Source organism: Caenorhabditis remanei, chromosome II (genome assembly GCF_010183535.1).
Source record: "Caenorhabditis remanei strain PX506 chromosome II, whole genome shotgun sequence".
Lineage (NCBI taxonomy): Eukaryota > Metazoa > Nematoda > Chromadorea > Rhabditida > Rhabditidae > Caenorhabditis > Caenorhabditis remanei.
In genome coordinates, this window is record NC_071329.1 from 16,101,711 (window position 1) to 16,117,290 (window position 15,580).

Genomic DNA, 15,580 nt, shown 5'->3' on the forward strand with positions numbered 1-15,580 from the left:
AAACGTACCAATTCGGAGTAAATTCCAACAAAAACTCTCTCACGTACAACCACCCACACTATAAGCGAATTGGAAGTACCTGAAATTTTACTGATAACAACTTCCGGCGGCGACTAGTGCTCGTCTTGAGTAAGTTTTTTCGTATTTTTTGTAATGTCTCTAAAAATTCCATCAATGGAGAACTCCAAAACATGACGGCTTTATTATTATGAATCAACGCAATATCCCGAGGAAAAGAGAAAATTCTCCTGGAGGCAGGTCTGAAAATCAGATTGAAGGAAGTTATGAGATGTCAAAGTGCCAAAAATCGCTCCTCTTGGTGCATTTTTAATGTTGAAATTTTGAATTTCAAAGAATTTGACGTTCATTTTCTGTTTATTTTTGCAAGACCTCCCTTTTCTGAATATAAGACGTGAGACCCTATAATGAAGAGTGTCTTCAAGATAAAGATCCGGGAGATTTTGTTTATTTCATGATGTTGACAATTACAATCAAGCAGTCACCTTTCAGATACGCGGTATGATCTCAAATACATTGCTTCGCTAGACTAGAAGATTTTCAGATATGGCTATTCTTGTGTATGCTTTCAAGAACTGTCTTGTGGTCTTTGATTGTTGTAATCTATTACAATGAAAGGTGAGTCCAATTATTATTTTATGGAATCTTACTGTACTTGATACAGAACCGGAGAGAACTATAATTTCAATGCAGCAGATTATTATGTTAGAGACAACTTCGAAAACCTTATGTGGTGTGATGTGAGTGATTTTTTTTCAAATATTAGCTCAACACAGTTGTTACAACTGCGCTCCACCGAAATCTCTCAATTTCGCCCGCATTTTTCTTCAGTTTCGATAGAGCGCGGTTGTAAGAAGAGTGCCGTGCTAATAGAACAATCTTTTTATTCCAGCTTTTCACATCATTTCATGTGATTCTCGCATGCTCCATGTTGTGTTTCTCATCTACAAAATGCGCAAAAAGATATATGATTTTTTTTCACATTCAGGTGAGTTTCAGAGTGAAATAATGAAATCAGTTTTAAATAATTTCCAGATAATTATGGCAATTAGTATGACAGTTTATTCCTATTTCCCATTAATCACTGGTGTCGAAGCAGGCGCGGTCAACTTTCATCAGAAGCAGTTTTGTTAGTTTTTTAGTTTTTCATCAAAATTGAAATTGAAATGTTTGGTTTTTTTCAGTCACAGCACACCTTCGATACACTCTTTATTACCCAGCCCTATTAATCAACTACCTCGTTTGCACATACTTCTTCCGAAAAGCTGTGTAAGTTCAAAAGCAGTTCGAGATGTTTCCAGATTAATATTTTTCCAGGCGTTATCATCGGAGAATGTTTTATAAAAAATGATCTGTTCTATAAACACTGAAATCTTTTTTTCTAAATAAATTTGTTTTGTTGTGAAGAATAGAACTTTAAGGTATAATAATGTTTCCAAATAAGGAAGGGTATCAAAATAAGTTAATTTATTTCCGCGAAATCACATTCCCTGAAGCGAGACGTTTTTTTTGAGCCGTTGATGACCCAGGGAAACCGGAAAAAGTCGGTTAAAAACCGGATCTTTCTTAACTCTCTGTGTTTCCGTATGATTACTTGTATTTCATTATCTGACTTTTACTTCTTATGAAATCACGGAAATTACAACAAACTTTTATTCTGTGAAAGTCCCGAAAACAGCGGTTCTGGGAAGGCTTACGACCGGAAATTGATGTCGAAAATGACAATAATCAACTGTACATAAATGTCTGAACGCTGACGAAGATCTAGATAAAGGTTCTCATCTCAGTCTCCTCTTACGTAGTCTCGTTCAGGCGCTTCTTCAAGAAACTGAATGCTGGAAACCCCATTTCATATAAATGAGAACTTTTGTTTGACAGAAATCCAGGAAACACAGCTGTGCACAGTGTCATTTTTAGTTCATATGAATTTAAATTATTTTCTCGATTTCCCCGCGAAACCGGAAGTCTAGTGAAGCGCGTTTGCACACCACTTGGCAGGTTGAGTCGCCGCTCAGCCAAATCGCGTGCTTTTAACGTGGACGAACGATAGGCAGTTCTTCCATTTTTCTCGTTTTTTTCGTTTAAACCTCGCACAAGGAATATCATATTCATGAGAAACAGGAAAAATACACATTTTCAACACACAAAAAACTTGGATAACTAATTTTGAATTTCGCGTTAATTTTCCGCAATTTTTTTAGAGCACAGATGCTTCATATGGACTTTCTATGACGACAATCTTTGTTGTGGGGTAAGTCTGAATGGAGATATAGATAAAAGTTTGCTTCTCGATTCCTTTCCCGATATTTGGCAGTTATTCAAATCTTTATGAGAACAAGTTTTGAAATGGATCTGGAAGAACACATGAAAACTGTTTATGGTGAGATGTTGTATAAATCCGCTTATACATCATCTATACTCATTCCTTTCCAATATGCATTATCGTTTCCAGACACGAAACTCAATTTATCCCAGGATTTTCTTATTTCCGGGTACCTGGTTAACCACATTTCTCATAGTGTTATACTACTGGGAGTATATTAACTTTAATCCAATGAAGTAGGTCTTTTTTGGCTATTGGATATAATTTTAATTTTAATTCCAAATTCCAGAGTTCCATATCCACCAGCTAAAATATCGTTTCATACTACCAAAAAATACTTATCTAGCAATTTAGCTGCTGGTCACCATTTAGGAAACAACATTTTTGAGTTGGCCGCTTTGTATGGATTATCGAAACGGTTGAAGAGGATTCCTTTGTTTTTCATTGAAACCGATTATCATCTGCGGATGAAAGGATACGTGGAGAATGTGATGCCTGGGTTGATGGCACAGTTTTTAGTGGTCAATGGGAGTGTAAGTGCTTTTTTTTCTTTATTTTGTGTTTGAAGGTAATGAGATGTGACTTCAGGTTCCCGGGAAGATAAGAAAAACAAAATTTCATCAGAAATGTTGTACTTTTGATAATCCGAAGAGACTGGAGAAAATTGAAGACGAGTATTTACACTTGTCTGGGGAATTGTATCAGGTACATGTAGGTCTAGAAACTTGCAGTACAACTTGGCTATTTTCAGTTGAAAATTACCAAGAGGGTGTTACGGTATCTCTGATAGAGATCAAAAGTAGAGCTTTATTTTAGTAGTTGACAACCTTTTTGTACAGACACTCCCTAGCAAGTTACATATCGACAAAGTAATTTCTCCCTCAAATTGTCCTACTTCAGTGCAAAAAAGAGTGATTTTTGAGCTGTCTCCTTAAAATGATCATAACTCTCTAGAGAGTGTCCGTACAAAAAAGTTGTCAACGACAAAAATAAAGCTCTACCTTTGTTCTATATGATCCATTAAAAATTTTACTTTGTGGGACAATCAGTAATACCTTAACATCCTCACAAAGTTGGTCATTTTTAGCTAAAAAAGGCCAAACAATCGTAAAATAAATTCAGAGCTGGAAATACTTCCACGACATGCGAGTTACTCTCAGAGATTTTCTCGCTTTTCCAGACTTCGGAAAATTTGAAAATCTACCGAAATCTGATGAAAACACTCATGTGTATGTTCTATTCTCCTTTTAAAAAGTAACAGTATGACGTTCCAGAACTTGTGTACATACGAGACGAAGTGACTTCATTGAGAAGGGATTCTACTCTTCTGATCCCATTTTTATCAGAAATGCGGTGACTTATCTGAATGAGAAAAGCGGTAAGGCGCCAAAACTCAAAATTCAAATTTTTTGAATTTTTTGAATTTTTTTCTTACGAAAAAGTCAAATTAATAATAAGAAGAAATTTTGAAAAATCATCATATTTTCACATTTTCAATGAAAAATTTCAAAAAATTCTTCAGCAAATGACAAAACGAAGAGTCGAAAATTTGTTATTTTCGGAGATGATCAGCAGTTTATGAAGTCAATTTTCAGCGATAATCTTCAAAAATCACAGGTGATTTTATAAATTTGACGATAATTATCATAAAACAGAAATTTCAGACAGATTACTTTGTATCAGAAAACCAGCCGTCTGATGACCTGATATATTCTAAATACAACTGTGATAGAGTGCTAATTAGTGGTAATTAGAGAACTCAGTTCCATTTTTTCAAGTAGATACAATTAGCACGGCACGCTTCTTACAACCGCGCTCTACCGAAACCAAAGAAAATAGTGTGCCAAATTGAGAGACTCAGAGAAAAAGATACATTTTTCAAGGGCATTTCGGTGAAGCGCAGTTGTAAGAACCGTGCCGAGCTAATTGGCTAGAAATCAATTTCTAGCCAACGGGCTCAATTCCAGCTTCTCGCTCCACTTTTGGTTTCTGGATGGGCTATTTGTCCAAAGGAAATGCAGTATACCATATGGATATCACTCACGAAAACAAGGAGTTTTATGTAAGAAGTCACTCGATCCGTCACGTCACAATGTTGTTTTTCAGAGATCTCACTCTTTCAATTCCAATGATTTCTTCCCTCTTTCTTGGATTACATTGGACTTTGCAAGTGCTGATAACAAAACAGTTGTTGAGAGATAAATTCGTTTTTTATTTTCAATTTTTTTGTTGAATGTTCGTGCCATATGTCATATTAATGGTCTGATGAAGGAGTAGATTTTCAAATTTCCTTCCAACGTTTATGAATTTGTTCGAAAGAATTATCTGATGCGGTAGATCTCCGCAAAACTGAATTGATAGTCGGAAAATGCAATCGTTATAGTATTATAGGTGTGCCACTTTCATTTCTTGTTTAATAATTTTGCGCATTTTTTCAAAAAACGAAAAAAAAAATTTGATAGATCTCGTATTTTCATTATCACGGTAAACAATAACACAATAAAAAGTACAAACAGTGTTTTTGCTAGTTTTTTGGGGGGTATTTGAGTTTAGAACTCGGAAGAATAGAACTGCGACAAAATAAAACTGTGAAAATATAGAACTGACTAAAATAGAACTGAACAAAGTGGAACTACGAAAAAATGGAACTGCTACAAAACAGAACACGACAAAATAGAACTGAACACAATGGAACTGCTACAAAATAGAACTGTTACAAAATAGAACTCTAGTTCGAAGGGAGCGCGTTTGCATTTTTTTGCAAAAATTCAATTTATTTTTGACTTTTCTCAAATAAATTCATTTTTTCATCGACTAATTGTTAAAATTGAAAAAAAAGTCGTTATAATTCTTCTAAAAAGTCACGAATGCAAACGCGCTCCATTCGAACTAGAGTTCTATTTTGTAACAGTTCTATTTTGTAGCAGTTCCATTGTGTTCAGTTCTATTTTGTTGAGTTCTGTTTTGTTGCGGTTCTAACTTTCACTGTTCCACTTTGTAACAGTTATATTTTTTCCTGTTCTATATTTTCACAGTTTTATTTTGTCGCAGTTCTATTCCTCCGAGTTCTAAACTCAAATACCCCCGTTTTTTGATAAAAACAAACTTTATCTTCATTTTTCGCTTTCTGGAAAGATATTCTACTTTATTATCTATGACTCCCAAAACCAATGAAATTCTGGGGTTTGGATGTGAGGAGTGTTGAACTTTAGGCAGCCTTAGAATAGTTAAATTTTCCAGAAATCAAAATCAATTGTTAGAAAATCATTCAGAAAACGATCAAAAACACTTGCGTAACATTAAAATCTTAAATAATTTAACCCGCATTATAGCACACTGGGAACAAAAAAACAAAAAAGACAAACAATCATGCCGCCTTCCCGAAAGAAAACGAAGATTAAGATCTGTCTTCTCGCCCTCTTTGATCCTCTTTGATCTCGCCCCTATTATTTTGGCACTTATTAAATGTGGCAGAAAACACATTATGAGAACAAGATTTGAATGGGGGTTATATAGCGTTTTGGGTATTTATAAGGAATATATCTCGTTCCTTGGTTCTTCACAAACATGTTCGTAGCTGTTTTCAAAATTTTGGTGTTTCTTGGTACCTGCGCTACAGTAGTCTATAACTACTATAAGAATACAAAATTCGACCCGATGGCGTAAGTGAATTTTAAATTACATCACTAATTACGATTGAACATTTCAGAGTTCCTTACCCACCAGCTAAAATATCATTTGACACTAATAAAAAGTATCTGTCCTCTGATTTATTAGCTGGCTACCAATTGGGAAATAATATTTTTGAGTTGGCTGCTTTGTATGGACTATCGAAGCGGTTGGGGAGGATTCCCATGTTTTTCATTGAAAACGATTATCATCCGAGAATGAAAAATAAAGTGGAGAATGTGATGCCTGGATTGATGGCACAGTTTTTAGTGGTCAATGGGAGTGTAAGTGACTTTTTTTTCTTTTTTTTGTTTGAGGCTATTGAGATGTGACTTCAGGTCCCCGGGAAGATAAGGAAAACAAAGTTTCACCAGAAATGTTGTACTTTTGATAATCCGAAGAGACTGGAGAAAATTGAAGACGAGTATTTACATTTGACTGGGGGATATTATCAAGTAAGTCAGAACAGAGCTAACTGGATAAGGTCATAGAATGACCTATATTGTTGGAAAGCTGAGAAAACGTTGATTCCAAATATATACTCAGTTTTTGTACTCGAGGTCTGGTATTTGAGAAAAATATGATCAAAGTTTAGCAGAGGTGATCAAGGCACAAACCCTTTTTGGTTCTATTACGGCCACTAAGTTTTTTTTTGGATTTTCAATTTTGGTTTTTTTGGGATCAGGAATGGGAATTTTCTCAAAATTTTAAAACAATTTGTTTATTGAACGGCCACCCACACCCACACCACACAGTCGACATTTCTCGAATGTCGAGAGAGTAATGACTTGCTAACGGTCTAAACTTTGACCTCGTTTTTCTCAAATACTAAGCGTCGAGTGGAAACACTGAATATATATATTTGAAATCAGCGTTTTCACAGCTTTCCAATTATATAGGTCATGTCATATATCTCCACACTGACTCCATGACCTTCCCTACTAGTAAAGCTAGAAATTCTTTGACTTCAGAGCTGGAAATACTTCCCCGACATGCGAGATACACTCAGAGATTTTCTGGATTTTCCAGATTTTGAAAAGTTTAAAAATCTGCCTCAATCTGATGAGAATACTCATGTGTATGTTTTTTTCTCATTTTAAAAAGTGACAGTGTGACGTTCCAGAACTTGTGTACATACCAGACGGACTGACTTCATTTATCAAGGTTTTTACTCTTCTGATCCGATTTTTATCAGGAATGCTTTGATTTATATTAGTGGAAAAACTGGTAGGTCAAAATTCTGAATTGTTTCCGATTATTCTCGAAACTTCAGAAATTGACCGGACGAAACACCAACAAATTGTAATTTTTGGAGATGATCAGGAATTTATGAGAGGCATTTTCAACGATAGTTTCTTGAAAGAAGATAACGGATTTGATGTTAGCCACACTTTATCAATTTCGTTGTGATCATAAAACAGAAATTTCAGACAGATTACTTTGTATCAGAAAACAAACCGTCGGATGACCTGTTATATTCTAAATATAATTGTGATATTGTGCTAATTAGTGGTAATTAGAGAACTCATTTCAGTTTTTTCAAGTAGATTTTTCAGCCCCTCGCTCCACTTTTGGTTTTTGGATGGGCTATTTGTCCAAAGGAAACACCGTGTATCACATGGATATGACTCACGAAAATGAGCAATTTTATGTAATTCGACATCAAAATAGTGTCTTTTTAAAACACACGATTTAATTTTCAGAAAATGGGTGAATTCAATGCCACTGACTTCTTTCCGCCTCATTGGAAAACACTGGACTTTGCAAGTGCTGATAACAAAACAGTTGTTGAAAAGTTCAGGGTCACTAATAACGTTTGAAGCATTATATCTCAACTATTTTAAAGTTTTTTTTTTGAACTAATGAAATGTTGAATGACGTCTTGTCAGTTTAAAACTTTTTGATTCTTCTTGTGGAAACAGGAATGCAGCATCGTGTAAAAAATTTGGCCTTTTTCAGTTGAAAATGAAAAACTTTGAGAGGATGTTACGGTATCACTGATTGTCCTACAAAAGGAATTTTGTATAAATTATACAGAACAAAGGTAGATCTTCATTTTTGTAGTTGACAACTTTTTTGTACGGACACTCCTTAGAGAGTTATGGTCATTTTAAGGGGGCAGCTCAAAAATCACTCTATTTTGCACTGGACGATTTGAGGGAGACATTTCTTTGTCCATATGTAAAAAAAAGTTGCCAATTCGATCAATTCGAAAGAAGTTATAGTGGTCTAATGTGTTTTTCTGTAAAAAAATATTTTTATTCGGAAACATATACTACATACAACAAATTATGAAAACTGATAGACAGAAACCAATTAGTACAGGGGAATAGTGAGATGCTGGGGTAACATTAAACCAATTAATATCCTTGAGACTGATGTACGCATATGGTTCCACAAGAACCCCGAAAAGGATTCTGGGAGTCACTCGGAAGGAGCTCCATTGTCTTTTTGAACAGAAGCGTCATCGTGGAATCGTCGAGAGTCGAGATGTCCTCGGGGACGACCGCCCTGAGCTCTTGAGAGGAAGTGATTGAGGCGACAGCACGAAGCTGAAAATGAATTGATATAACTGTGATTTTCTACATAAAACCCGACATAAAACCAGAAAACCGAAACCCGACTTGGCTTTTGAAAATTTGAATTTTTTGGATTTTTGAATTTTTTAGTCGAATTTTCCACTATATTTTCAAATATTGATAAAAGTAATTTTGCGAGTCTACATAAAACTACAAAATATGACATACCTTCACTTCTTCGAACATGTACCGACATGCGAGCTCGAACTTCTTCTGGGTCTTCAACGTTGACATCTTGAGCAGGAATCTCTCACATCTGCTGAGTGCCGTCGACGATTGGTACTTGTCGGCTACCTTTAGGATTGCCTCGACTGTCTGGTCTAAAAAAGTAATTGCTTTGGAATTGTAGTCAAAAAGTGTGTACATTGAGAACAGCTCGAGCACCGCAAACACCCCACCCAATCTTTGAATGCGCATATCTCAAAAGTGGGCGGAGCTATCAAAAAGTTGTCAGTTACAAAAATGAAAAGCTAGCTTTGATCTACAAGATAAAATTAATAAAAACAAAAAAAAGATTTAGTGAAATTTACCACAAACGAGATCGACCCTGGTATCCATTTTCATAGTTGTGCACTTTGACCAAGACCTTCTTGGGCAAACTTGGTTTTTGCTAAAACAGTGGTTTCCGACATGGAAAGATGGGTTTTAAATAGTTTTCAACGTCAGAAATGGAATTTTCCGGTAATTTTGAGGCGAAAATCACATTTTGGTAATGAAAATTACTTTTCCTTCCAATTTTGCGAATTTCCAACAATTGGTGTACGTTTGGAACGGTATATCCAGGTTGCTATAAAAGAAATTATAAAATTGTCAACTGACAAAATACTAACCAATGCTCATTGAGTATTTCATTAGTTGGAGAAAAATTTATAGCTCTGAAGCTAGTTGGGAAATGACGCTTCCAACTTTTACTATGTCACTAGAGGTTTTTAAAATTTGATAAAACACATACCAGTGACACACATTTCCCCATTGATTGTTTCCAAAAAAAGTTGGAAATCTTGAGCCAACATCTCCTTTAGCTCCACTTCTTTCTTATCAGCCTCAACGTACGAGCCAAAGAACATAGCTTTGAAGACTGGGGAGTGTTGGGCGAGGTGCTGAAAGATAACGAATTAGCAGGGTCATAGAATGTTCATATGAATTCAAATTATTTTCTCGGTTTTCTAGTGAACCGGAAGTCTAGTGAAGCGCGTTTGCATACGACTTGGCAGGTTGAGTCGCCGCTCAGCCAAATCGCGTGCTTATAACGTGAACGAACAATAGGGAGTTATATTTTTTTCGCTTTTTTCGGTTAAACCTCGCACAAAAATATTTGGATGCATTTTTTGAATTTCGCGCTAACTTTACGCAAATTTTTTTGGACCGCAGATGCGTCATATGTACTTTTTAAGACGGTGTGGGCTACTTACGCATTTGCTCAAGTAGAATTTGACTTTTTCGACGACGATGATGATGTCGAAGGCGTTCTCGACGCTCTCGTCGAACTTTCTGAGCTTCTTCGGAACCATCTCCTCTTCATCGGATGCCTCAGTTTTGATTCTTCTTTTTCCTGGGTGTTCAGACATCGTAGTTCGGTTACCTGCTGAAAATGAAAAAGTTAATATATATTTTTTTTAATTCGAGACGAAAAATTGGAAAAAGAAACCGGTAATAAGGGAAAGTAATTGAATGAACTCAAAGTAAATATAGATAAGAAGAGAAGTCACAAAAAATTGGGTGTGGAGGTTTCAGCTGGAGGGACGAGAGACACAGATTGGTAAGAAATAGGAAGAAGGAGCACATATTGGGAGAGAATAGTAATGAGCAATAAGAAAAGAGGATGAAATGAAGATTTTAAATAGGAAAATGAATAGTAAACTCTTTGAAATGAGGAAAAATTATATGCTTCTTCAATTTTCCGATCGATAAGAATCCTAAATTTGGGATATGATGCTCCAAACTTTTCTTACAAGAGAAGTCTTTGAAAACGTAGCTTTCAAACAATCTATAAATTTGGTCAAAAGTACTTTTAACTGCGGGGAGTCCATTTCTGGCATCGAAACCGCTGAATGTCTCTGCGAGCCGAGTTATGAGCTAAACATTTCATATGGTTAAGCTTTTTCGCATTAAATTCCAAATCGGCAAAAAGTATACGCAAAGGTGTTCTATTTTTTTTAATGTACGAGCACAGATGAACCGCAGGGGTACACAAAAGGAACCGCGCGGTGACGACCGACGCTTTACCATGTGAAAAGTTTGAGAGCCAATAACTCGGCTCGCAGAGACATTTAGCCGGTTTTGATCACAGAAATAGACTCCCCGTAGTCGAAAGTACCTGTAACCAAATTTATAGGCCGTTTGAAAACCGCGTCATCAAAGACTGAAGATCCAAAAAGAGCCCATAAAAAGAGAATGCAAAACGCCAACCGCTCTCTCCTCTCCATCTAACCAAAAACGGAAACATATTGACGCAGTAGGCTAGAAGACCTTTCGACAACTTTTACTCGTTGTGTTGTCTCCCCGTTCTTTTTTTCATGCACGCGACATTCCCCTCACTTCTCTACTAACCTCGTATTCGCCTTCTTCTGGTGTGTGTGCACTTGGCGCCAATGATGTATCAGTAAAAGCATTAAAATGTATTATAATATTAGAGGAGGGTGATGATTCATAACTATTTTATGAAAACTTGTGGAAAAACTGATAGCAAATGAGTGGTCTGAAGGAAAAAGGGGTCAGAGAGGAAGTGCTAAAAAAAAAAAGAAGAAAAAAACTGTAAAAATTTCTGCTGACCTAACTTTCTAATTTTATAAAATCGGTAAAAGCACTTAAAAATCACGCGGTTTGGGTTTCTAGGCCACCATCTTTTTTCGAATTTTTTTGATTTTTGTTCTTAAAAACCACGGTTTTGTGTGAAAAAAACACGGAAAACGGTCAAAAATGACAAGTTTGGGATTCTAGGGCCCAAAAAACCAATTTTTTTTTCAAAAAGTTTCGTTACGAGCCCAAATTTCTGATTTTCTTCAACTTTTTCTGATTTTAAGCGCGTTTTCAATAAAATAAGACATTTTAAACATAAAATTAATTAACAAAATAAATATCTTTCAGGTAGTAAAACCTGTCGGTTTAAGGAGCAAAGGTTTAAATTGAAAAAATAAAAGTGTATTAAAGTGAAAAGAACACAATCAATTCAGAAACGGTATCTGTCAGTGATGAGAAATCAAGGAATACCATGGAAAAATAGGAATCAGAGAGACAGAGAAATGAGAGAAACATTGAGAAAATCTGGAGCACGGTTGCGAGTCAAGTAACATCATTATTATAGTCTAACTTCAGGATAGACAATTTCCTGAATGGGTGACTCGCTCGAACGTCGAAACCAATTAGGGTGGATTCGTAAAATACGATCCGGACTAGGTGTTCTGGATTTTCGGAATCCGTGGATGTTGATGGCTTTCTTGAAGAACAGCATCTTTGTCTCCCTATCAAGTCCTTCCACGTTCCTTGGGACCAGATGAAAAAGATCATTTGAGTCGAGCACCCCGGCGATTAGTTTCTCCTTAAAAAAAACTTTTTTGAACAAAAGGCGTATTATGGTCAGTTACGACATTTTCATATCATGGTGTATGCGTTTCGCTTTTTCATACTTCAAGAACTTTTCAATTCGGTGCACAATCCGCTGAAAGCGAGCTCCGGAAAGTTTGGTCAATGAGAAAGTTCTAGAAATTTCACTTCGGTAAAGTTGGTTTTTTTCAGTATTCTGCTATTTCTGGCGTTGTTTTTACAGTCTTTAATTTTTTCCAAAAATCATCGAGAATACCGCCAAATTTGAAACATCAACGCGGCCGAAGTCGAATTTCTAGGCCACCGCAACAATTTTCTTCGACCATTTCACTGGCCAAAACTTTAAAATTAGAATTCAAAAACCTCACCTTCAATTCTGTGAGGTCGTACTTCATGGAGAGTCGTAGCTTCTCCTTGTCTGTCATTCTTCCGTTCGAGATCAAAAACTTTTCACACGTCTGAACGGCAAACGGGGCTTGGTACTTTTTGGCCATTTCGAGAATTTTCTCCACATTATTGTCTGAAAAAAAGCTGAATCTAGGTAGTTAAAACACTTTAATTTCATACCATTGAGAGTTGGGATTCCGTGGATGACTTCCAAAAAGTATTGGAAGGTTTGCGGTGACTCCTCGATGGTCACAGAATCCACTCTGCTGTCCTTTTCCCCGAAGAATTTCTCGTAGAGGACGGCCGAGTGTCTGGCGGCGTTCTGCAAAACCGGAACAGAATTGATGTAATAACCGAAGTTTTCGATTTAAAGATTTTGCGAGAAGGAAACCATAACTATCAGGATATCCACGAGTTTTTGTATTTTCTCTTTCACAATTTCGAAAAAAATTGAGAGGTATTGCTTTGTTTGAAAATGTTGACTATTGATGGCTTCATACAGCAAATAATTCATCCTTAAAAATCCCAGTTTTGAATATTCTTAGTGGGTTTTATACTATCAGTCGCATATTCAGTCAAATGCTGATTATAATATGAGAAAGTTCAAAAATTGCTTTTTCAGACTTCTAGAATGAAAAAGAAAAACTTTTTTGAAGTCAAACTTGCAAAATATCGGCTTGGCCCATCACGGTCGGCCCGGAGTCACAATTTTTTCACAAAATGTTTCGAAACTGTTTCAAACTTTTATCAAAAATCGTCAAAAATTCTATGTACGCTTGAGTTTTTATCGATATTTAAAATAGTCGAAAATTTGGCTTTTTTTGCAAAGAAATCAAAAAAAATTCAAGTTTTTAATTTTTTGTACTGTTTGCGGCCTGTGAGGGAGAGATTTGAGGTTTTCTGAAGTTCTCAAGCTCTCGAATTTTGTATTTTCTAAGGTTTTACAGTTTTTTTTTGCAAAATTTCAGTGTGAAGTACCAACTTTGAGCTTATTTGAATATTCCGACAAAAAAATTGATTGATAGATGAAAAAATTCGAAAATTGATTTTGCCAGAATTTCAGAATGATTGAATTTCGCGAAAATTCATACTTTTAGAAGTATTTGTTGTTGTTTCAAATTTTTTGTCAGTTTTTGGATTAAAGGTGGACTGAAGTCCTATTTTTATTTCAAAATCCGATCCTCTCGGATACACTTATTTTCCGATTCCTCGTTTTTTCCAACAAATGTTCGTATTTTTTCAATTTATATCGCAAAAAAAAAACTCACGCCTTTCAACACATGGAATTTGTGTTTTTCAATGATGATCACAGCGTCGACGATATTTGGATCCTCATCATTGAAATCCAATTTCTTTTTTATTTCGACTTCATCTTCCATTATTTCATCGTCAATCTGGATAACGGAGGTTGATGGTGAAGACATGATTGGCTGAAAATTTGAACCATTTTAAAGGCAAATGGTCAGAGATATCTTTAAAAATACATTAACGAAGTCAAGAACAGCTAACAAATCTCAAAAAAACTGAGAAAATCGATGTGAAATCAGCAGATTTAGAAAAATAAAGATTCGAAATGGAGGAGAGAGAACATCAGACGCAGATGGGGAAAATAAAAGGACACACGGCAAAACACATACACACTGGCTGGTTGTCCCCTTCTCTCGTTCAGTCGTTCTTTCTCTCTCTCACTGGTCTCGTGTCTCCAGAAGAGAGAGTGAGAGGGCCATGCGAATGTGTGCGTGTTGTGTCACTTTCTCTTCTTTTTGGATGAGAGCATATTGAAAGTCGGGTAGTGTATATATGTGGTGAGAAGTAGTGTGGCGCCGTGAGATCAGGATATTGGAAATTTATGGAACGTGTTCAAAAAAGGATGAAATTTGGTGGACGGGTACTTTCGAACCTTGCGAGTAAGAGAATTATATTCAGAGTTTCCGAAACTTGCCAAGTTTTGAGTAATGTAAATTGGCAAGTCGATTTTTGAAAAAAGTTTATAGAAGAAAGGTCTCCGCAACTACAGTACCGCTCAAAAGGTTATCAATTTTGGCAGTTTTCAGCGGAAAAGGACTAATTTTGATAGTGTATTTCGGTGTCACCTGATTGTCCGACAAATTTCATTTTGTATGGGCTGAATAGAGCAAAAAACAGACATAATTTTTGTAGTTGACCATTTTTTTGTAGGGACACTACTTTCAAAGTTGCAGTCAGGGGGAAATGGCTTTGACAACCTGGAACTTTCCCGATAGTGTCCTCACGAAAAATTGGTCAACTACAAAAATAATGTGCTATTTTTGCTCTGTCCAGCCTATACAAAATAAAGTCAATCGGACAGGCATGTGACACCGAAATACAGTAGCGATCATAGGTGAGTACACCTACATACTTTCATATGTATCTCAGCTGAATTCAGTCCGTTTTGCATAAACTTTTTTTTTTAAATAGCTGAAACATTCAGCAATACGGAAATCAGTTTTTTGAAATAGTTCCAATTCTGATTTTTTTTGATAATCGATTTTTCCTGATCGTGAAAATACAAAAAAAAACTTTTTATTTTTCTTTTGGAGTTCTTGAGTTTTTAATGTCAAAATGTTGGAAAACACTCAAATAAACAAAAAATTATGTTGAATCGGCATTCTACTTTCTGAGCATCGTGCCACAGCTCCAGAAGTCAAAAGTAGCGCCCTCGGGAAAATCTTCATAATTCATCAAAAAATGCTCCTAATTAGTCGAAACATGTACCAAAAAATGTGTCTTGAGCTTTTCTACAAACAAACATCAAAAAATTACAAATTTAGAAAAAATAATTTTTCTAATTTTTTTCACTCAAAATTTTTTTGATTCCCACTTTTTTCCTAATTTTCGATAGGTTCTGGCTATAAAATGAACATACCTCTCACAAACTGGTTACAAACTGTTTTTTTACACATAATCCAACACATTTCTGCATTCTTTGTTTGTTTTATAGCCAGAACCTATCGAAAATTAGGAAAAAAGTGGGAATCAAAAAAATTTTGAGTGAAAAAAATTAGAAAAGTTATTTTTTCTAAATTTGTAATTTTTTGAT

General features: G+C 35.6%; 3 protein-coding genes across 3 annotated transcripts; 2 read left to right on the forward strand and 1 right to left on the reverse strand.

Moving 5' to 3' along the window:
* Positions 1 to 475: 475 nt before the first annotated feature.
* On the forward strand, positions 476 to 4,543 carry GCK72_007299 (uncharacterized protein; the record flags this gene model as incomplete). Its single annotated transcript, XM_053726095.1, has 13 exons — positions 476 to 517; positions 563 to 636; positions 683 to 758; positions 911 to 1,006; positions 1,054 to 1,147; positions 1,203 to 1,287; positions 2,631 to 2,874; positions 3,464 to 3,570; positions 3,616 to 3,719; positions 3,864 to 3,958; positions 4,006 to 4,087; positions 4,309 to 4,403; positions 4,448 to 4,543. 13 exons carry the CDS (start codon positions 476 to 478, stop codon positions 4,541 to 4,543), a joined length of 1,290 nt encoding a protein of 429 aa, XP_053590289.1.
* A 1,365-nt stretch (positions 4,544 to 5,908) lies between these two features.
* GCK72_007300 (uncharacterized protein) lies at positions 5,909 to 8,547 on the forward strand (the record flags this gene model as incomplete). The annotated part of the gene is made up of 5 exons (XM_053726096.1): positions 5,909 to 6,003; positions 6,051 to 6,294; positions 6,349 to 6,465; positions 6,982 to 7,088; positions 8,385 to 8,547. 5 exons carry the CDS (start codon positions 5,909 to 5,911, stop codon positions 8,545 to 8,547), a joined length of 726 nt encoding a protein of 241 aa, XP_053590290.1.
* GCK72_007301 (uncharacterized protein) lies at positions 8,371 to 13,943 on the reverse strand (the record flags this gene model as incomplete). The annotated part of the gene is made up of 8 exons (XM_003103783.2): positions 8,371 to 8,562; positions 8,758 to 8,909; positions 9,542 to 9,689; positions 10,002 to 10,174; positions 11,941 to 12,127; positions 12,501 to 12,652; positions 12,700 to 12,841; positions 13,788 to 13,943. 8 exons carry the CDS (start codon positions 13,941 to 13,943, stop codon positions 8,371 to 8,373), a joined length of 1,302 nt encoding a protein of 433 aa, XP_003103831.2.
* Positions 13,944 to 15,580: the final 1,637 nt, after the last annotated feature.